Raw genomic sequence first — 23,927 nt, 5'->3', positions numbered from 1 at the left:
CCTACTATTGCACACCAGCCCAACACAACCTTGGCAAACATCAGGGTGGATCTGTGGTTGCCTGCCCCCAGCTCAGGGCTGCTCCCAGTCTAGGCACAGGCTAAGAAACAAAAAGCACTAGAGGACGCCAGCAGAAGAGCACTTCCCAAAAACAAAGCTCTTCAAGAGACTTCCAAGTGCTATGTCTTCTCGAGCTTTTGAGCCCAGTGAGTCTAAGAATTTCTGGAGAATCAAACTTGTTCATTAATTATACCAATATAAAAAAGGAATTTTTGCAAGATCAAGCTATTGGCAGTTGGTCTTAAGGAAAGCTTTTTTACTAAAGGTTTAGCAATTTGCCTTAATGACTGCAATATTTCACAGCAAGCCCCTTAACAAGTATCCCGGGAAAATTCGCGTAGGCCCAATTGTATAGAAAGAACAAACACAGCTAGCTTTCAAGTACCTGTGTGCAGGTTCCCAAAGGCAATATGTCCAAGTTTATAATGAAACAGTGTCCTATATTTTCAGCCAGGTGACAAGGGAGACATAACTCTTCTCCTATTACAGGCTAAGTGAGATGTGCTGGTAAACAGTCCTGATGCAAGCTGTTCCCTCCAACAGGGAAGCTACTGTGGTCAAATGTGCTCCCCAGTAATTTGCCTCTTGCCACAGAGTGTTCCTAATTACCAGTGCTCCCAAGAAGGTCCGTTTTATCTCTGGCCTTTCTGTACTGGCACCAGCTGCCCTCTGCAGTAGTATAATCCCTACACGGTTATCCTTCGGACTCCCAGGAGGACGAGGGATCTTGCAAAAGTGCCCAACTCTCAGTTTACAGATTCATGACACTTAATGACTGTGAGAAGGCTCTTAGCTTAACTCCGACTTAACATTCTTGTCAAGGAAACAGTGAGGTTTAAAAGAAACAAACAAAATTCATATGCTGACAGAAGAGTCAGCCAATTTTCCCTTTTTCATTTTAAAAGAGTTTATAACTTTTTAACTTATAAACACAGGTGAGGAATATCAATGGCAAAATGAGTGAAAAATTCTAACTAAAGCAAAAAATAATTTATGCAAAGTTAATGCTGGGATGTTTTATAATGTATTTGGCACAGAGGATTCAAATAAATCAAAGTAACAAACTTAATATTTGCCTGTCTAGCAACAGCACCTCCTAACAATAAAATGAGTTTAAATTTTGGCTAAATGCCTAATAAGTGAGTTGTTAGCTTTTGTACTTTAATGCACTGGCTGCTAAATAAGCAAGTCAACACACCTTGAATGGAATTCAGATGTGTGCAGTAGACTCCGCTAAAGCCAAACTCATAAATTGGTAAAGGTGGGAATTAAACATACCTCAATACCAGCTCCCCGATTTCACATTCATTCAATAATCTTTTCCAGACCTATTATATCAAAGAGTAATCCAATTATGGTACTTAAATCTCTGTGTATAGTTGCCAAAAATAAATTCCTTAGCAACACTTCCAATATACTCAGAAAGGTTCCTGCACTACAGAATATTTCAGTTTCTGATTTCCACAACATTTTCAGGTGTGACACACTAATGCCTCTCATTATATATAACATGCCTTACCATCAAGACTTAAATTTTCCGCATATTGCTGCCTCTAATTGCTGACTCTAAGTACCTCCTTTATCATTATACCTGCCATCAACAGAACCAAGGTAGGTACTTAAAACCAAGTACATACTTAAGTGGCACCCTACATAAAGGTGCTCTTCTGAATCTAGACTTAAGTTTGCCAAAAGAATAGGTTTTTAAAATGGGACTATATGAGTAAGTACAATATTTAAAGAAGACTCAGGTAATGCTGTTGTGGCATAATGGTTTTGATCACATCTTCTCCCTCCCTCTGTAATCTCCCTAAGGCTCACTGAAACACTCCCATCAGTAAGGTGATGTTAGATATCTAAAGGTGCTGCACAGATACCTGAATGTGTTCATTTTTAAGATGAACTGTGATTAAGAACTGTGTTTCCTGGATATTCAGATCAGCATACACCTACAAAAAGGCTTCTTCAAGTCTAAGTTATCAAGGAAGAAAAAAAAGGTGACTAAATCATAAAACAAACCCCAAAAATCCAACACACATTTGCTTTTGTTCCTTGAGTCAGAACATCTGTTATGAGAGTGATGAGTTCAGCAGCCATGCTTACTTGGGCTTTATCGCTCAGTCTTAAGTTATCAATTAAGCACAGACGGAATGCGCATACATATCTCTGAAAAGCTTTAGAAATTTTCCAGAATTGTACAAATTTTTGTCATGGACCTTCTGTGGTAACTCATGTACAATCATCCACATGACCATTAAAACATACTGCGTAGGAAATAACAGACCAGTAAACCCGCAGAGACTCAGAGAGGCCCATTGACTCTTGAAGATGTCATCACTCCCTTTGGCATCCAGTATGGAAAAAGCGTGCAAGCACCAATGGATGAATAACTATTTGAACAGTCATTCGCTCATCAGCATGCATTGGAAATTTGCTCCCAGCCTCCCTGCTATATTCTTGCAGTCTAATTATGCAGACTACCCTACCCTGAAATTAAACTTTCCCAACTGTTACATCAATATTAAGATTCACATCTAGGAATGATATACCCAAAATGAAGCTAATTAGGTCAAATTAAAAAACAAGACTCATTTCAGAATGATTGGGCTCATCTTTCAAAAGAAATGTCACTCAGAATGGGCTCCGGATCAGGTTCTGTGGACCACACTTGTGAAGAGTTTATTGAAGCCACTTCTTTGCATGTCCATTGCTGCATCAAGGAAGAGGCCAAAGAATCAGGCAGTTCCACTGATTTTTTATTTATTTAATTTTTTTTTGCTTTTTATCCCCACGTTACATACAATAGCAAAGTCAGGTATTAAGAAATGGCTTCCATTTTCCTTATACCACCTAAACTGCCAATACAGAAACAGAAAATCAAAACTGAAAGGACTTGAAAGATAAGCTAAAAATTTGCCTGTCGAACCACTTCTAGGAGGAGGAATCAGACTTCTGGAAGAAAGTCTTCAGTCACAAACACAGCTGACAAACAAGTGCCTGACCTATCAAGCAAGTTGACCAGACCGAGGAATAAGAATTTGCTTTTTTGAGGCAAAGATCAAAACTGGGCATCAACGTGACCAGGTGGTCAAACTTGTATGTTTCTCTCGTGACAAATCTGCTATTTGTAATAATTTTCTTCCCATCACTGCCAAAAAGGTAGAGGATGGGATGCAAGAAGGGACTTGCCACTTCTCAGCAGAGGTCTTTCTACACCCAAGGAATTTTCCCTTTTCCTCAGTCTGAGTCTTCTAATTCCTCGGGCCTTTGCTCACCAAGATATGCTACACATAGCCCAAGTTTGAAACTTCTCATGTGACATCATACCTACCCTGTACAAAGGTAGTTTGTAATCAGAGGCTATTCTACGTAGCAGGGTACATAGTAATATTTTTTGAGGCATAACCAAACCTTCTAAGCAAGATGCAAGTTTTAGAAGATAAAAAAAAAAATTCCCATTCACTGTCTGCCAATTAAACAAACACTGTTAGAAGGAATCTTCCGCATATATCTCTGGATATACACAAAGCTTCCTACTAGTTTGGCAAATTAAGAGGTCTTTATCAAACGTTCATTTTCTAGTAATTTTCATGCATCTATTTGTATTGCATCATCTCACTGCACTGCAGACAGGTAAATACTACTGAGTTCTTCCAACAAGTCATTCCTCATTTTCCAGATTTTCAAGACAACTGTATATTTACTTTGTTGGGGCTCCCTGCTGCACTGCCCAACAGGTTTATCCAACTACTAAAGGTATATTTGTTCAAAAAAGATATCCTTGGGTCATAAGAAAGGTAGCATACCAGCACAGCAAGGATGGAATAAAAGGAGTCACTAAGTCATTACCTTCTTGGATTGGTGAACTGGGGCCAGGAAGCAATTATCTGGACTACCAGTCAGTAATCCCTCTGACCCATCTCTACTGGAGTCCTTACCAGAGCAGCAGTGAGCCTAACTAAGAATGAGGAAGAAACAGTCATCCGATAAAGCTGGCTGGCCAGGAGAGAATTCATGCAGTTATCAGGTTATTAGGCTCCCAACGGGAGATGGACAGACAATTTCATTGTTCTTGGCCTTGAATGAAATCAATAAATAAAAAAAATTAATAAAAAAAAAAAAGGCAGAGAGAGAGAAAAAAAAAAATCCCTCCAGAAGAACCACAGCTGTCTACAGTAAGTTGTCACTCCTACTGCTGCTAATTTGTCTATTATTTTTTATGTCCTCTCTAAGCTACTGAGAGGTGTCAGTACTTTATCTTACAGAAACATTTCCAAGCAGGCTTGGGTTCTTTTATACAAAAAGGCATACATGTAAAGAATAAAGGTTAGTTAAAATTCTTATAACTCAGGTTTTCTTTGTGACTCTATCGAGTCATTTCTGTTTGAAAATGTGTGTGGATGCTTCTCACTGGAACAGTCTTTACACAAAGCAGAACAGACTCCATCACTCATAATAGAGGTCACAACCTTAAAACTAGTGCATTAAAGATAAAATCCTCTTCGTCAATGGCTCAAGAAACAGTGTGCCTTGGGGTCTGGCCAAAGGCCAGAGAATGAACTCCTGCAGGATGTATAGGCCATGCACACTCTACAGTCAAAGCACATTTCTTTGCCCATGACACCTTTGACCTAAGTAAAGCAGCAAGTGCATAAGAATAGGAGGGAAACACTCAAGCCAGTACACTGCACCACATAGTCTATGACTTCTTCCCACACCTTAAGCTCCTCTATTTTTTAATTCAAAACCTTTCTTTTCAAGGTAGCTGAAGTATGGCTTCATAGAAGTATGGCTTTCATGATGGAAAGAGAGGCTAAGGAAGTCCGACTACTTCACCTACATCAGATCAGCCTTGCAGCGGGTGACAGCCATCAGCTTTCCCTTCCCCATCTCTCCAGCTTTTTTTCCTCTTCTCTATTCTTTCCTCTCTGCTTTACACATCTCCTTGCATTTCTTTCCTCCCTCTGTTCCTCTTACTCATTCACTTTAGTACTATGTGAACTTAATGGCATCCAGCCCACTGCCTTTGCATGGGCCTAAAATAAGACAGAGGTTTACAGGCTGTCTCTCTGTACCAGTTACTGCTCTTTTGTGTAAAGCACCACATGCAATTGATCTTCTGTCAGCCAACTGTTGTTGCTAATGGCATTTTACATGCTCAGTGTCCTGGGGCCAAGCAAAGTTCCTTTGGCAATAAACACATCAGTAAGTGTTTCACTGCATTTCCCGATGCCTTTCCCAGTGTGGTTAACAGCACACTGCTGTGTGCTACAGCGGGCTGCGCCCACCCATCTTTATAGGCTTATTTATCTTACAGAAGCAACCAAACTCCTCGTTCTAGTTTCAGCATTCCCTGTGCTGTACCGACCAAGAGCACAGACACTCCACACACAACCAAGCTGCATCCTCAGGAAGGCCAAGTCACTGCAGTAAATCACTTCATCAAAGAGCCAGGAACACAGCAGGCTCTGTTCTGGAGACAGCGGGAATCTCTGCACCACACTGCCATTTCTTGATGGCATGTGAGCTTGGAGGCAACACGGGACCCAGGTATGCCATTCTGGAGCACAGTGTTGGGGAATTCTATGCAGAAACACCTCCAAAAAGCTGTGAGAGAGAGTTCAAATCGAGCAGAGCCAGTGCCGAATACAGCCAGAAGCCTCATAGCACCCAGGGGACTTCCAGGTAGAGTGTTTGCTTACTGCCCTCGGTAAAGGGGGACGGGAATATGTAGTGGGGAAAATGGTATTTCCCACAATAAAGAGATAAGAGTCTCAAGGCTGTTTGTCAAAGTAAGGAGGGAGAGGAGAGAACCTCAACTCTTATTTTGAAGACATATCCACAGCTTTAAAAACAAAACCAAATAATACATGTTTGCTTAGTTGATCATGAGCTCCAATAACATATATTTACTTTAAATAAATATGTGCACATATCTTAACTGGCAGCCAACTTTACATCTTCCTTTTGAGTGATATTTCTGGTTCAAAGGGTATTCCCAAGCACAGAAAAAAAGAAGTGAATTATTTTAAAATAGAAAGATCTATTTGCATACCTATAAATACATGAAATAACAGCTTTTCCTGATTTAAAGATATACATATACACACACATTACAATTATAATTTTATAAAGTCATTCAAATTATTTGAATTCTCTGACCATCTCTTAAAATGGTAAAGAAATGGAATGATTATAGAATCTTAATTTTTTATTCAAGTTTAAAGATAGATGATGTCAAATGCCAGACAGCTGAGCTGGTCTGCATCAATTAAAAAAATATAAATTTCCAGGCAACAGAATAAATACTTCTGAGGACACTTGAAAAAAAAATCCCTCTGAAGATTTCACCCTCCCTAATTCTGCATTCTGAGTCTCCCTCATGCAAGTTTAATTCATGCAGTGATGGATATCCTGAGAGATGGAAGCTGTATTATAGACATGGAGATAAAATAATCCCTAAGTGAGAAGAACCAGTTTGGTCTCAATAACACTATGCTCAGCACTGCAGGTAAAATCAATTTCATTAACTTTGCTAGTTAGCATAAATATTAACTTTGCCAGATAGCATAAATATAACCTTTCTGATTAAAGTGCTGGTTTGTCAGACAATCAGACTCTCCTCACCTGGGTAATAATCCAATACAATGTAATGACAGTTTTCCTGAGGAAGAAAAATGATCTCTTCATATCCTCTCTTTCAAAGCAGAGCTGCAACTCTCTGGCCTAAGTTTTTGTGTTTGTGCCATCTCATCTTTCCTGAGCCAAAGGCCAGGTCACATTAAGTTTTTGTTCTTCAGCTTTCCAGCAAGGAGACCCCGAGCACCATGAAATATGTTGTATTGTGAGGCTTTTCAAATGAGACTATGGAAACTCAGCTCCCATTCACCAATGATTTGAAATAACCTAACCCTATAAAATGCTAAATCACTCTGGCAAAGTTCCTGAAATCCCATTCCTCTGCATTTCAGCACTGAGTTATGAGGTACCATAGCTTGCAAAAGACGGACCATGCTCTCAGGGCATCTTTTCAAGTCCTCTTGCCCTAGTCCTACTGCAGCCTAATTTGTGGCATGTTCTGAGATGCTTCCAGAGAACTCTGAGGTGCAAAGGACAGAAGAATTGCAATCCTCAATCCATCTTTTGGCAAATACCATGGAAAGACCCTGCATGGTCTTTAAAGAAATAGGATCAGTTTTCCGGAAACCATGAAGGATTTGTGTCTGGTAGACTCCCAAAATTTGGCCTTGTATTATTTCAAAAGCATTTTTTGCAATAATTCGACATATAGCCCTATACCACAGGGTAAGATCCCAGTCATTCATAAACACAGTTATTCTGCATAGGAGGCTGAAAGCACTTGATTTTTATCTAAGCCCACCGGCCTTGATTTCCTCTACCCCTTCCAAGATGCACTCTGCCCTCAATGCAGAAATCCATGAAGATCCTCTCCTATGGAATGGAAGTGATGGGTCCCAGCTGCAGGCATAATGCAAGAGTATTTGTGCTCGTAGTAGAAACTGCCTTTTTGAAACAAAGCACATTGCTGCTTCAACTAACCCTACCAAAATGAGATTCACAGAGTTCTGCCCCAAGGAGAGAATATGAGCGAGAATAAATGCAGATGACAACAATCAATCTCCTCGCTCAATGAGCTATCAAAAAAGTCCTTTGAGATGGCAGCAATAAGGGCAAATCGGGGCTCAACAGATATCAGAATAGATGTGTGCATATATACTCGTGTGTGTATATTTAAAATAAATCTCTTCTTTTTATGCCCTTTGTTCAACTACATTATCAAAAAGAGGTTTTAAATACAAGCTTATGGGACTACTAAAGAGGTGAATTTATGAATGTATTCCTAACAAAACACACTCTGGAAGGCTTTAATCTATGAATTGTGACAACCTTGGACAAAATGGATTTTTAATAGAATATAATGTAAACTGCCTGAAACATTGTGATAAGGAATTTTTTTAAAGTAATGCACAGACAAGGCATGATGCACTCTGCATGAAAGGAGGAAAGGTCTTAATTTAAAGCATTTTAATGAACACTCAATTTGCGTAGGGAAATGTGAGAAATGGAGATGAAAAACTCACGATAACGATAACACTGCAGAGGGGAGAGGGAGAAAGATTAGAAAAGTAAGCAAATTTGAAAAGGCTCCAGCCGATAATGCTGGCTAAAAGGAATGCAGACTGGATTATGAACAAGTCACAGTCCAAAGCCACTGTTCTCCTTGCAGGCAATGTCTGTCGGTGGCTCTTATCAGAGTTGCACACTGGGGAATAAAGAGCAACCGAAGTGCAAAGCTGTGGAGAACAGACCTCTCTCTGAGCTAAGGGCAACGAGGAGAGTCAGAGGCTTCAGCGAATGCAGCTGTGACTCGCTGGAGTTTCTCACTTTCACCAGCCCTCCCCAAGCTGTGCCAGCCCAGCCAGCTTGTAGGGCTGCCGGGGATTTCTGTCCCCTCAGCGAAGCCCAAGGGAGGTTGCAAAACCACAGCAAACCTGGCCATCTCTTCCTCGGGGAAAGGTAGCTGGGCTCAGTCCCGGCTTACCCACTTCTCTACTCCCAGCGAATGCCAGGCAAGTCAGCAGAACTGAAATTACTTCCAAGAGAGAAAAAACTGTCTCCCCCGAGGTAGACACAATTCTGTTTACTAATAACTCTGCTCTGCAATGAAAGAGATTGATCCTGCACTCTCATTCATACGTAAACTGCCTTTAATGGAGCTCCCTGAATTACTAAAAGGAGGAACAGATGAATCAGGTCTAGTGACAGTTTTGCCACATTGACCTTAACCAAAGCAAGTTCAGGTCTCTGCTCATTTAAATGAAACAGCAGAACCCCCCTACATAAAGACTTCACATTGTTCAAGAGAAACAAGAGGGCCACCATTATGACCAAAAAGGCAAATTAAAATAAAGATCAAAGTTAAATATTTACTCTAAGCACTACAATATTTGCAAATCTGGAAGCGATCTTCAAGCAGTTTCTATTTGCATACTTTAATTAATCCAAAAATATTAAACTAATCTCACAAAGGAAAGGGTCAAAGTATTAATTAACTTGAGATTCGTTGCTTTTGTGCAATTTAACAGTTCAACACAAAGCAAAAATCAGTTTTAATAAAAAGTAAGTTACTGTGACAGGTATAATTTCATGGATTAGTGAAACCACGTATAAGGCAAGAAGTTCCAGCGTTCATCCTAATTTTTGTCTAACTTTAAAAATAGTTGTTTCATTTCAATAGAGAGATTCCTCTGTAACACCAAATGAACTTAAGTTTTCCTTTAGCTTCAGCATTTCACTTTCAAATTGATGGCTTTCCACCTTGCTCTGAACGGAACAGAGGTCACCGCTGTTTCAGCAAAAAACCTGAGTGCGAGGTTCAGCAGAGAGCAGATACTGCACAACCCCCAGATCAGCCGCCTGAGCTAATTCAGGTTGAGATTTCACTGCTGGAGCCATCGTGTGTCATTGCGCAGCTCCAGAACAAGCGCGAAGCTTCCCCTCTGAGCCAGCATCTCTACTGGCCGAGCTCTCTCCCCACCAAAGGGACTCACTGGCTTCTTTAACAGCTTTTGGAGGAACTAGGAAATCTTGCCCAAAGACAAAGGATTTGGAGACAAAGCATACAGCACCAAATCCAGCTGCCAGAGCTCTGCTTTATCAGTACAATAGCCCATGAAACCCCAGCAAAATAATGATGGAAGGTTGCTAGACTTTCCTATATCACAATCTCAGAATTGCGACTTTGACAAATGTACTTAGGAAATAAGAGGGGACTTCCCCCCCCCCCCCCTTTTTTTTTTTTTTTTTTAAATGAGGAGGAATTGCATGAAACAGCTAATGAACTGAAAGGTTTGCCTGGCGTTTCACGCCAGAAAGCTCTGTAGCACTTGACTTAACCAGAGACACTGAGCGGGGAATCACCTCCCCTCACTTCACGCCTTTACAATGCAAATCTCTGCCTCCCGCTCAGTCGCCTCCACTCTGCAGCTTTACTGGAGAGAAACAGGCACTTTTCGCTTGCTATTGATCAGGCCTGTTTTACATATCCAAGAGGACTCTCACCTTAACAGTGTCTATTTATCTCTGTTGCTAAAAAGCCAACCCATGGATAAATAGCTTTCACCTCAACACTTGTATGGCAGGTACCCAGAGCTAGATGGGGTTTATTTGTTCCTCAAACACAGCTTCAGCAACTAAACAAAGTAGAAACTTTGCACTCCAAACCTCTAACAACCATTTTCCTAGGTCTAAACAATTACTAACAACCATTTTTCACCTTTGCAGGATCTTGCAGAAAAAGATGGATGCAAAAGACTCCTCAACTAAAAATTTTGACATGAAGTTTTGTGATTTCCTAATTATGATACAATTTCAAGCTAAATTTATGCACAGTGTAATTTAAGTGTAAAGTAACTGCATGATAATGGAGAGAAATGGCTTGTATTGTAAAATACATAATTCTGACTAACAATGTAAATTTCCCATTACCTTTGGTATAGCTTATGGGAGCTTTACCATAACAAACGCACACAGCATTCGTGAGACAGTTCAGAGACACTCATAGGTGTTTTGCAGCAATAACGAATAACACTTAATAGCTATTACTTTCATAGCTTTTCAGGTAAAGAAGACAGCATTGTCCTATATTGCTCTCAATTATTCTTCACATTTCTCTATTTTAATCCACTTCTTTCCATTGGCTCTTTGGCAACAGGAATTCTCCTGCTGCCCTGACAATGCGTGAAAAGCAAACGTGAGCCCAGACTACTTGGCTGCCTCCAGTTTAATTAGATCATCCACTTCCAAAACTCAGAAATGAAACAAAAGGAAAAAAGCTCTTATCAGATCACCTACAGCTTTTCCAAGGAGGCTGAGGAGGAAAAAATACTGCTATTAAAAGAGCAATATGACCCATTAAAGAAGCTATTGCGTGTCTCTCTCGGCATTTTAGCAAGGGTTAACGTGCAAAAGCGCTTGGCAGCTTACCTGTTCTCTGCGTTTGGGTCGTTGTGCATACACGTGATGGTGGCAGCGGTCCTCGCGCTGTCTGTCTCTTCTTGGACCCCCCACTGGTCTGCATCACTGACTCTGACGTCCATGATCTTCACACCTGGGGCTGTCCTAATTCTGTTGGGGAACAACAGGGATTGCTTTAGTTACAGATCTCCTGCAAATAAATCCAGAGAGGTAAACAAGGAAGATGAAAGAGGAAATATTCCCTCTGCCATTAGTAACAGACTGATACATTGCAATTGTAAGTCACTGTGCTTTAAAAATATAAAACAGGTCCAGTCATTGTAAAGAGATGAAGTATGAGTTTCATTACGTGCAAAGCCAGTTAATTTTCAGCTTGAACAATGTGGAGAGAATAAGAATGCTTTCTGCTTCAGTGGCACCAGTTTGATACAAATGAAACAGATGTGACTAAGTCTAAGTTGATTTAATTTGCTGTGTCTGTCCTGCAGTTTTAGATGGAGAATCAGAGCACTATGATATAAAATACTTCCTCCTGCTTGCAAACCTTTGGGAGCAAGGTGCCTTTTAATATTAGAATGATCTGCGTTGGAAAAATGTGTTTCATTGCTCAAAGACCATAATGCAGGAAGGAGAAGGAATACGTTATCCTAGATCCAGGACGGAGGGATGAAAATAATTATGCCACTGTACCGAGATCTATCAAACCGGACACGTCAAACTCTTGCTGCTGAAAGTAATAGGATGCTGACATGGAAAACCCTGATTTCCTAAGCATGTCTAGAGTCTGAAAGCAGTTCAGTAGTGGGTAAATGTCACCATTTTTTGGCTTAAAAAAGTTTGCTAAAAAAAAAGTCCATGCTCCAGTGGGGCTCAGCGTTAGGAACAGATTGCCAAGGAATAGGAAACAAACTGCTTTTAATAGCAGGGACTTCATTTGTGCAGCTTGACTCCTGAAACAAGCCTGGGATTTCGACAGGAGTGCTGCAAATATGCCTGGAGAACAATTAGGCGGAAAGCAACTGCTGTAGCGCCACGTTCACCACTACTGTGACTTAATTAATTAAAAGCAAAGCCAAGAGGGACCTCTTAGTTGTATGGTGGAATGAAACAGCACTGCTGAGACTTGAAGCGTTACTTAACAGTGAACGGTGATGGACTTGCGCCGATGCCTTGTGGTGCTCTTGTTACACTATTAAGAATTTCCTTTAAGTTCTAGCTGAGTTCATGGGTTTGGATCAAAGTAATATCAAGACTCAATGGGTGGTCTTTTCCTCTGAGAATGAATTAACTCATCCTGCTTTTATGACGTCCTTATTTTTGCCTGTAAGGCTTTACTGACTTGATGGACCAAATTCATGTCTGGCATAACCAATCTGATGAAAAACATTTCCTGTAAGGAGAGAATTTCACTTGCTATTTTTCTAATTGTCTCCTCCACAGACATTCGTATCTCCGAACAACATGCCTCAAAGCTTATGTGCCCCCTTCCTATCACATCCTCTTCTTTTTTCAGAGGAACATTCATTTATTCTGTAGTAATTACACTGGACCAAATCATTCCTGCAAGACACCTACATGGCTTCATTTCAGACTGACTTGTAATTTACATGAGATAGAGAATTAGGCCTTCAGCAACAGATTCAATAATTTTTTTCATTAGACTTAGTCAACCACTCTTGAAAAAAAATCATTAGGGCCTAACCAAAAAAAAAAAAAAGCAAACCACCACTTTCTACATTTTCTCTTTCCCAGCAAAAATTATATTTTTTAACGAATTCACCTGCCCACCACCCACTCAATTTCCCATTTTTTTTCTTCACAACATGTCTGGAGACCTCTAACCTGACTTTCCATCCAGTCAAAGCCCTGATTAATTAAAGGCTAATTGAAGGGCAGGGGATGCTGGGCAGGAGGACGGGGGAAGGAGGGCAGGACAGCTGGATTTCACCCATGATTTCAGGATTCATCAGCTTTTTTCCACCTGTCAGAAGCTTGTTATGTCTTCCTACACAGCTTTTGCACTACAGATATCTTCACTCTGCAGCATTTACTTTCTTCTACTCTGATCCAAATCAAGGATGAAAAGAAACATGGTACAATTTCCTGCCACACCTGAGCAGGCTTTAACCATGCAGGAACACTGTGCAGCTCCCTCTTCATGGAAGCTGAAGCTGCTGCTCCTCTTTACCCCCCATCACTGGTCCCCACACAGCATAGGAGTACGGATGCAAGAACCTCAAATATCCACATCTGCGCTCCTGGCTGTTCAAACCTTTCCAGACATGCTGCACCCCAAAACACTGGCGTCCCTCTTGGGCCAACCCCTCAGCCGTGTCTTCCTCCCTCAGCCAGGGAGCTTTGCTCTTTCTTGTCTTGTGTCTGAATACAGCTACAAGATGCTCTTTGCCTGCTTAGACAGCAGATGAGACTCTCCCAATGCCTGTCCTGTTGGCTCACCACTTGGCTTCTCCTTCAGGGCACTGTCCCTTAACAGGAGGCCAGAAGGCCTCTTCTGGGTTTTCGCCATGCTGCCTTGTTGACTGTGCCTACAGCTTTTGCTTGCTGCATATCCACTGTCTTGCTGCGTTAGCATCAAGTGAACATCACATACTCTGCTCCCCAGCTACGTTTTCCAAAAACGTCTCAGAACACTGCATTTTAGGAAAATTTCCAGTCTAATCCCCTGCAATGCATCTGCTCTGGTGGGCTGAGACAAGATGTCATTTTGCATTTTTGGATATCAGTAGAGCCAGAAAGGTTGAAAAAAGGAAGAAACTGAATTCAGCTTCTCACTTAGAAAAAGTCAAGAAATTCAAATTAAACCAGCCTACATATGGGAGATTTGAGCCTACTATTCTTCAGATAAGTGATTCATATCTTCAAATCTGCCCCCAAACTCCACAAGCACAAAAACTGTTGTAAGTGTCAGGGACTGAGGCTTTGAAAAAGAATAAGAAATTGCTATCAGAGCTGACATGAACCAGAGAAAGGATGGTGAACGGTTAGTGTGTGAGCCCAGGAGCTCGGTTTATTGCCAGGCTTCAATTATAAGCTTGGGTGGGTCATTTCATTTTCTTATCCCTCCCTTCCCCACATATAAAATACTGGGAAGTGCTGCTCTTCCAACTCCAGCAGAGCTGTAAGGATAAACAAAATTGCTCGAGAAAAATCTGATGTCCTTTAAATTTACCATCTGACAAAAATTCTGCCATCTCTGGGCTTGAAAATGTGTAAATGATGCACCGAAGTATTTCACAGAAGCATCACCCAAGAAGTAACTGTTACCATTAAGATGGCTAAATTCCTTTTTTATAAAGATAATTGTGAAATGAAGGGGGGGGGGGGGGGGGAGGAAAAAAACATGACAGCCAATTGGAAATTTGGCAAAACTGACATTTCATTTCCATTAAATACTTGCTTTCTGAAAAGCATAATTTTCAGACAGAAAACTGTCCTGTTAAAAAGCATTTGCCCACCTTTAAAACATTACAAGTTACATAGCACTTAGATAACACAACTAGCAGAGATGTAAATGAGAGGAAGACTGACTGAGCTCACCGCAAGTTAGCCTGCAACAGGGCACCCACATTACAGCCTATATCCACAGCCTGTATCACAAATGAGGTGATGACTATTTATTCTCTTCTTTAGGGGTGGAGGAGATCCAACAGAAACGTGACACCCTCGAGCACTGCCTTTTTATGACACTTGTGCCCAGTAAGATCTGAAGAAGAGGTATGGGGGGGGAATAGCAAAGCTATTCAGAACAGAGAATCAATGAAACAACTACTTCATAGGTGAATTTAGCCCTCTTCTCCAGCTATAAATGCAGAATAGAGGAAGCTGCTTTCGATTTCGACTGCAGAATACATTTGGTATCCCTGGCAGTGTTTTTTCCCTGAACAGTGTGTCCTCCATTTACTGTGGAATATAAAGATGGAAACATGATAGACTGAATAGATTGGGCAAGCAGAATCATCCCCAGCCTGCCAACTTGGAATGCCCAGAAACTATTTTAAAATGCAATCCCAGCCTTAAATGTATGCGACCCCATGAATTTGGCTGCTCTAAACCTCTTCTTTCAGTTATTACAACAGAAGGAAAGGAGAAGGTACAAGTAATCGCCAGCGCTGGAAAGTAACTTAAGGGCTGCAAGAGGGATTTAAACAGCCGAGCACTTAACGGAAGTGGGGCAGGGACTTCCACTGCCTCCCTGTCAATTAACTGCAAAATCTGAAAGGTAAATGCTTGCTTGCCACACACCCCCAGCAACGCTCCCGGCAGCAGTAATCGGGAAGTAAAATCTCGGCAAAAGGAACTTTAAAATAGAAACAGAAGGAAAAGATATTTAGGAAATAAAACAGGAATGTGCTCACAGCAGATGGAAAATGCTCAAAATTATGAGAAAAAAGACTTTTTCAGAGCTATTTTAGAAATCCTCTTATCCCTCCCCCCCCCCCCCGCCATTATGGGGGAAAACATGATCTGAGCTAAATTAACTTTCAATGACGTACTAATAATAACAGTTATGATAACAAATTTCATTTGTAATTTCCAACCATTTCTGTATTCAGCCCTTCAACTCGCATGTTTAGCCCAATTAAAAATAAAATCATTATCCTTCCCCTACAGGAAATCCAAGCTTTAGGCCAGTTTATTTAACTTGCCTAAAATTATACCATCTCTGCAGAGCCAAAATGAGGGTCGATACATCCCGATTCCCAGGCTTCCACTTTGGCTAGACACCCCTACCCATCTTTAAGACCTAATCAGAGCAGAACTGAGTAATTCCCAGCCCTCACAGAGCATTTTACATATTTGAAGAATTGCACAAACAGCAAGCAATTAGTTCTGAACGAGGTCCCTGAGGAGTTTCTAGTTAAAATACATGTGTTTTAAGATACGTTAAGCCAAGCACTATAAATTAAAATAATCACTGAATTCAGACATAACATCTGGGGGCATTTGGGGTGTGGGTGAGATGGGCAGAGTTTCTAAATAGGAAGGAATAGAAGCATCCCTCTTAGGAGAAGGAAGCAAGTGGAGTTTTCTGAGAGATATAAGGAGAAGAGGGTATGTGATGCTAAACTGCCATATCCAAGTGCATTCCGTGGCATTTGGGAGGGAGTCACAGTCAGGAGTTTATTGGTGCAAGCATATAAAAGAAAAAACATTTGGGAAGCAATGTTACAGAGGATGGAGGGCTGAGGTAGGAGCAGAGCTCCCCCCAAGAGAGGCACCATCCCTCTCTTTTGTGTCTTCCTAAGCTTCCTGGTCAAAATTCACTATGGATAATCCAGAAATATGAGGAAAATGAGGTGACACAAAGTCATCCAGAAAACACATGGCAGAACCAGGAATTACGCCTAGAGCTGCCAAGGAATATTTTGGTATTTTCACCATAAACCCACTAAACCACCACAAACCACTCTCCTGCTCCTACTGTACACCCACTAATAACAGACAGTGTGTCCTGCAATGCCCATGTGAGATCAGCCTGTAGGCAAATACCCTTTCTGCGGCTGTGGACTTGTAGTATGTGTGAAATGAGAGTGCCCCACCTAGCCGATAATCATCCTGCACATCCTCACCTCTTATGGAAGTCAGATTTACAGCAACTCAGGGGATCAGGCTCTCAATCTTCACAAGCTAAGCAAGTGTTTATTTTCCAAAGCATTTTTCCAAGAACTTTACTTCTTTGTTCTTTTATATTTTAAAAGACGTGTCACAGATTTATGTTCAAACTACTTCCCCATCAAATTCTTCTTAAAATACCAACACTAGGCCTGCTGTGTTTGTTTCCACGATTCCATATTAGTGTCACTGTAAGTAAAGTTATCTTTCTAAGTATGTAGAATACACATCAAAGTACACAAAGATCCTAGGCCTCTCCAAAAGGTCACAAGTGTAGAAGCACAAATACTATGCTGCTTTATGATAAAGTAAAACAAGCAGCCTGCAAAGCCCTGCGGAGAGATGTATGTAGATGGTAGTCAGATGGCAATGTGGAACAGAGGGCAACTGCAATGCATCAAACAAAAGGAAACCCCAAGAAAAAGGGTTTAAGAAATGGTACCGGGGGTAAAAAAAGTCAACGTGGCCCTGGTAGTGCCAGTGGGACTAGGTGGTACCAGTGAAACAAGGTGGGAACTCATGGTAGGACACAAAAAAAAAAAAAAAAAAAACAAAAAAAAAAACCAAAAAAAAGCACGTTTGCCCTTGGGGATAAAGACAACCCAATACTTAAGAGATAGAAGCAGCAACTTCCAAAGTCAGCTGGAGTTTTACATAAGATTTGACCTCCACATTTCATCCATGCTAAAAACTACTCTGGTGGCTGCCCTTTCATTGCAAGTCCAATGCATAATTGGCCCAAATTTGTTTTCAAAATAAGACAGGGATCTGCTGCACTCTGCCTGCCTTGGCCCCATTTCCTCCCAAAACACCTCCCACTGCAGGGCCAAAATTCCGTGGCAATGGCATGGCAGACACCATTCAATGGCAACGGCAGGCACCATTCACCCCGTGGAAATGCCCTTTCTGCATCTTGTGACCTCAGCACCCTCTCACCTTTACACCGTATCAGGAAATTTGCCTTTCCCTCCCTCCGATATACCTCAATTTCTCTCTGCATCTGTTATTTTTATATAACCTTTTGTAGCTGTCTTATTTAACCCTGTCAAGCATTTGGGGATGCAGTTTCTATGAAAGCAGTTATTATTGTCGTATATAAGAACATCTATCCAACACGCGCTCAAGGAAGAAAGTCAATGCCAAGGCACCGGGCAGGACAGAGCAGACAAAAGAGGTACAGTGACCAGCGCAATGCAAGGCAGGAACAAAGTTGCTCAACAGACATCGTGGCTAACATGAAAAAAGCCCAACAACTCAGAAAACACAAAACCCTTTGAAATCGTGAGGGGGATCAATACTAAAGATTTAGAATGATACAATTACCACTCTTCTACCCAAAAAGGTGAAGCTATCAACCGTTGGTTTTTTTTTCAGCCCACCAAATGTTTCAAAGTATGCTAAGCATCAAGCTCACTAGCATATTGGATTTTGAATAATGAAAAGAGTAAACAGGATTTTAATTTGGATTCTGACAGTAAAGTGCTTTCCATGTGATAAATTAACTATTAGGGAAGACAAATTAACACAACCTACCCTTGAGAATGATGGCTTATGATTTTGAGGAAGCTTTTACAGAAGCATGATGAAAATAAGGCAGGATGAAAAAAAGGAGATAGTGATAGGGGGAGTATTTTGTCAAAAATCCTTCTTTTTGCCAAACTGTATGGATTCTCTACAAAAGTGCAGCAGATTTTCTCACGAGCCGCCCATTTTTCCTAAGAAAGTCTAAACATTTTAGGAGACATCCTCAGCTGGTCTAAATCACAAGAGATTTATGAATTCTATAGCAATTGCTTAACACTGAAAATTTAAATCTCACATCAATGAAGCAAGGTCAGAAAAAAGGAGTCTCCCCTTATGAATTTTTTGTAAGGGGAAGGTATCTTAGAAACATTTTCTATATATAAAACCATGCTCATAAAATCAGCAAAGACTATGTGAACGTCTTCAAAACAGTCTAACATCATGATATATTTCCATATCCAATGGAAAATTGCCATTTTTTGCCAATTTTTTTAAAGGAAAAAAGGCGTTTTAAGATTTCATCTTCAAATTTCAGCAGAAACGCTATTTTTCAATCTGCTCCTTCTCTCACTCAGATAAGCAAATAGAGCTTTAAAAACCAGTAGAAAGATATCCTAATTGGCTTGAAATTAAAGCTATTAATTTTTATTCTTATTTATTCCTGTCAGAAACCAGACCCGTTTATATGGGTTTCTAACACTGCTATGGAAACCTGAGAGGTTCTGAAGTCTTTATGTAATATGAGATGAAAACACCATCTCCCACAGTGAACGCTGTTTTCTTTGAAATATGTCAACAGTGGAATTTTGTCCCTCTGGGAGAAAAAGGGTTTCCAGGCACTAGGGCAGGAGACTTCGGGTCCGATTCTGTCGACTCAAGGCAGCTTATTAACCGTTTAACTGTCTAGGCAACTTCAAAAAGGGAATAAGCTGTTTACCTTTGCTCAGAAATTCATCCAAGAGAAAAAAAAAAAATCCTATTTCTACGGAGATACTGTGCATTTGTATACTTAAACATTGTGAAATACCGTACTTGAATATATTTGTATAATTTCCTTGTAGGTACTTGTTGCAGTTTAGTCCGGGTTGGCCAATGACAAGATGACAGATGCTCTCCCCCACCTCTTGCTCCAAGGAGAGGAAGAAGAGAGGTAAAGAGATTTATGAGTTTAGAAAAAACTAAACTACTTTAGCGCAATATTAATAATAAAATAAAAAGGAAAAATAAAATAAAATAAAGAAGAAATCATGAAATAGATACAATATATACAAATATATACAAAACTGTATCAAGCTCCTAGTGAGATGTTACCAGCATGCACTTGGAAAGCTCCAGACTGGACTCAGTGACAAATGGGAGCTGGATTCCAGAACACACTGAGGGGGATCGAAGGTGGACGAACTGGCAGGGTCCTCCTCAGACAACAGTCATTGAAGAAAGAGAGCCATTGAAGAAAGAGAGCCATTGAAGAAAGAGAGCCATTGAAGAAAGAGAGCCATTGAAGAAAGAGAGCCATTGAAGAAAGAGAGCCATTGAAGAAAGAGAGCCATTGAAGAAAGAGAGCCATTGAAGAAGCCACCATCAAAGAAGAGCCCACTAGAGAAGAGCCAACCTGATCCCTTTGATCCCTCAGCTTTTATATGGAGCATGGAAGATGGATGGAACACCCTATTGGTCAGTTTGGGTCACCTGACCTGTCCCCTCCTCCCCACAGGGCAAACACCCAACTCAGCTGGCCCTGGTGGCCACAGACACAAGTGTGAGCAAGAGCCTCTCGCTGAACAGAAACTTGTCTCTGCTTCACCCCAAACCAGGACAGTAGTTAAAACTGTGGGTCAAAGAGTTCTGTAGCAATTGTCATTTTCTTAATAAAACTAAAAGCCAAAATTTATTTGAGTCCACCTGAAAACACTGTTGTGCCTTTGACGTACAAATTACTTTAATCATAGTATAAGCAAACATGGCTCTAGATTGTGCTGAAAGCTCTTGAATTCCAGCAAACTCTTCATACCAGGAGAACAGGTCTGATGTTTGGGTTGCCGATCCTGGCATCCCACTAGCGATTCCCACTACACCAGCAGGGACAAGCAGATCAGGTCCTCTGTCCTTTGCCTGCCTGGAGAGCAGGAAACACTGCCCGTAATTTGAAAATAAATACACAATTCCTAACTTGTTTGACACTTTATACTTTCAAAGTATCCAATAAACGTGAACTAACCATTATTACTATTGATCCAAAGGAGACAGCAGGTCTTTTTACAAGTCTAAATGATCCTTGTGCTACCAAACAACTCATAACATCCCTTTCTCATTAGGATGCACCACCAGCTCACAGCTCTGCCTCCCCTGAAAGAGGAGAGATATTTTCCTTTCTTCCACTGTCTCCGTTCGGTTAACTGAGTTATGATGTGTTGATCATTATTCAAAGAGCTCAAGAGTGCCTGCTCTCATGTGCCCTTAGATATCTCCAAGAATTGAAGTATGTGCCCTCTTCTCTCCAACACAACAAGCTGTGGTGTATCTTCCCTGTAGAGAGAAGAGGTAAAATGCTGGAGTGGTTTTCTGTCTACAGAACAAAAATCAAAGCCTTCTCAGTCTCTTCAACCTTTCTCTGAAAGATCTAAAACACTCAGACTATGTCCTTTACCTTGAAACCAATGCAATGCTATAATAGATGAAACTCTTCCTTAAAGCACAGAAGTACAGGAGAAAATGCATTACCAAGTCTGAAGGTGTCCAAAGTATTTGAACTTGGAATTCTTGCAATCATGCAGAAACACAGCTTTGAAAGCTATAATGAAAAAATCAAAGTAAGTCAGAGGTTTCCTCCTGGAAAGACAAAGATACTTACAGGTTTCCTTTTATTGAAAGGCTCCTTTCAGAAATCAGCACGGCAAAAATGTTTGCAGCCTGAATAGAGTTCAGGCCTCCCGGGAGACAAAGAATTTTTATAAAGGGGTCATTTTTCTACCACTACAAGTAAAAAAAAGCCCTGAAGGTCATGGTTTCTGGAAGCACCTAAACAACAACAAAGTAAAAACTTTCCATCCCTCTCCCTGCAAAACTAGATAATGAGCTCCACAGCATTGTCTCGGACAACAGTGGATGGGGGTTTACAGCATTTAAAATAGTCCATCAATGTGGCTAAGTTTGCTAACCACCTTGGAGAGTCATACGTTTCCTGTAAGGAAAACGTTTATTAAATACAGTTCAAACTAATATAATTAATTATCTTTTACCAGGCAGCAACACATATGACTTAGATCAGAAAAACTTTCCTGTGTTGCTGCTGTACTACAGTCAACCCTGGAGTTTGTTGTACACGTCAGACTGTTTGTGGCACAATCCCTCAGCTCAGGGCGGGTTGTCACTGCAAATCCCCCAACTGGCAGATGCCCAGAAGAGGCCAGTGGCAGCCAGTCTGTGGCTAGTCTTAAGATAGCACAGGCAGTATGGCCCAAAAAAGTACACAAGGGAGGCAGTCTGCACGCACTCAATGGCGCCTGGCCTTGACCTGCACACTGCTAATGTGCCTCTTTCAGTTGTTTAAAAAGCGCAAGGGAGAAGATCAGCAGTGAGGTTGATGGGACAACAATACATTGACATGTCTCCTCCTCTTAGGAGACGGAAGGCAAGAGGTCACTCAGTAATCGTCATCTTTACCTAAAAGGTTGCTTGAAACTGCACCAGTAAAAAAATAAACAAAAAAAAGAACATTAGGAGCAGATTTTTGAAACTGGTATACACCTCTAACTTTTACCCAATCCTTGGCACATCCAACAATTGCTTAACAGCATGAAGAGATCTTTAAAGGGTCTTTCATACATTTTTCCACACTTGTTCAATACTCTTCATAAAAAAGCAGCACAGAAAGGGTTGTTATTAGGAACTCCACCCAGGCTGTGGCAAGGAGACACTGACCTGAGCACAAGGGATGGAGTTAGAGGGGAGAGGAAATAAAGCACAGCAATGAAAATCCTTCCAGAATTAAAAAGGCCACAAGAACTTAGCCTGAACTAGTAGTTGTTGTTTTTATTGGATTATTTTATGGGGTTTTATGTTGTTTAATCGAAGAAAGAAAATGGATGCCATAAAATATGCAGAGCTAACTGGGGCTGCAGAGTACATTGCTGAATATTGCTAGTAATGCCATTTCCCCTTCACTGTCAAAAAATAAAAATATCATTCTTTATATCCCTGTCACATGGAACAGCGGTCCTCTCGCGCTTGCCAATCAATCATCTTGGAGTGCACCTTTACCTTGAGCAGCATGTGCTAGGACGGCGAATAAGGAAAGCTCAGGAAATAATCTCCCTTTCCACGAGATAGAATTCAATTTCCAGTATAGCTCAGACCAGTACTTTTCTTGAAAAGGTGGCACCATATATTACGGCAAAAAAGCATTTTTCTGCTGCTAGTGAAAACTTTAGTGAGCATTATGATTATGTGGTTTGTACTCCAGGCACCAATGACCACCAAGCAGGCTATTATTATGTGTGCATTCTGATGAGAACCAGCCTTCCAGCTAGGATAAAACATCAAAGACTTTTCCCCCCTGTTTTTCTTCCATTCTCCTTTCTTTACCATAAGATTTCTTTTCTCGCTGCAGACAACAACTTTCCAAGATTCTCCTAGAGAGTAAGCACTTCACAGTGAAATTATCCCACTCTGGTGCTCAGGTAGCCCTATTTAGCCCTTTGGCCACTGTTCCAACTGGCTTTATCTTTGACAGCCCAGTTTGCTTTCTTAGGGTGGTGCTTCTCAGAAGCTTTTTCAAGACTCTCTGCAGGTAGATTGAGCTTTCACCACTGGTTCTTTGAGTCACCCTTCAGATTTGCAGATTTGGCAAGGATTTTGGCAAGTCCCAAGCTTTGTCTCTCCTCTGAGCACAGCTGGGAAAGGCTGTGCAGCAGAGGCTGGCTGGGTCCAGAATCTACTGTAATAAAGTCCAGAGAAAGCCCCGCGAATGGACGGTGACGAAGTGCTGGCTTGCCCGATTTGCCTGCAATATTTCTAACCATGAAGACGAAGAGACAGTTTTTGCCCTCTAGATGCCCTAAAGCTCCAAGTCCCAGCTTTTGCTCTGCGGATCTGGCCAAAATGCCATTCTGTGAGCTGATGCCTGATGGACAGACTCCGGCAGCCCCAAAGCCTGAGATGGGCAAAGAGGCCAGGAGGATTCAGCCCTCCAAAGTCTGTTGCTCACAGAGCTGCCGCAGCCCAGAAACTTATCCAGCCTTGCAGAGCTGTCAGGAAAATTTACCAGCCACCACACAAAAATTGCTTGCCGTTTACTACAGTGATTGATGGTAATGCAAGAAACTAATGGCATTTTACTTGCCTGTCAAAAGAAATTACTCACCCGGGGCCAGCAGGGTTGGGGAATGATTCTTTAATCCTTGTAGCAATTTTTAAATTAAACTCTAGTGTTTGCAGGGCTGTAAGACCAGTCACAGACAGCTGCCTGCTTCAGGATGGATTCAAACATGACAGAGCACATGGGCAGATAATGTCCAGCACAGCAATAAAAGAGAGTGAAAAGCTGCATGCTGCGCTTCTGACTTTTTTAAAAAAAGTTTGCAGATTTCAGGGGACCAAATCCATTTCCAGATCATTAATCTCTAACAAAGACCTAGGTCCTAGCACTGTGCACATAACAAAAAGTTGGGGAAATAGCAGGACAAAAAGGCCATAATCAAAAACTGGAAGAC

The 23,927-nt window shown here is 41.1% G+C and overlaps 1 protein-coding gene across 1 annotated transcript in view; it reads right to left on the bottom strand.

Annotated features, from left to right (window-relative positions):
• Positions 1-23,927, bottom strand: part of TMEM132B (transmembrane protein 132B) — a 254,428-nt gene that overhangs the window by 134,283 nt on the left and 96,218 nt on the right. The window contains exon 3 of the mRNA XM_054219948.1: positions 11,068-11,208. Coding sequence (XP_054075923.1) covers positions 11,068-11,208 — 141 coding nt within the window. The remainder of the gene's footprint in view (positions 1-11,067; positions 11,209-23,927) is intronic.

The sequence above is a fragment of the Rissa tridactyla genome, chromosome 13, assembly GCF_028500815.1.
Source record: "Rissa tridactyla isolate bRisTri1 chromosome 13, bRisTri1.patW.cur.20221130, whole genome shotgun sequence".
NCBI lineage: Eukaryota > Metazoa > Chordata > Aves > Charadriiformes > Laridae > Rissa > Rissa tridactyla.
Note: the sequence above shows the minus strand (reverse complement) of the source record. Positions and strands in the feature narration are given on the sequence as shown.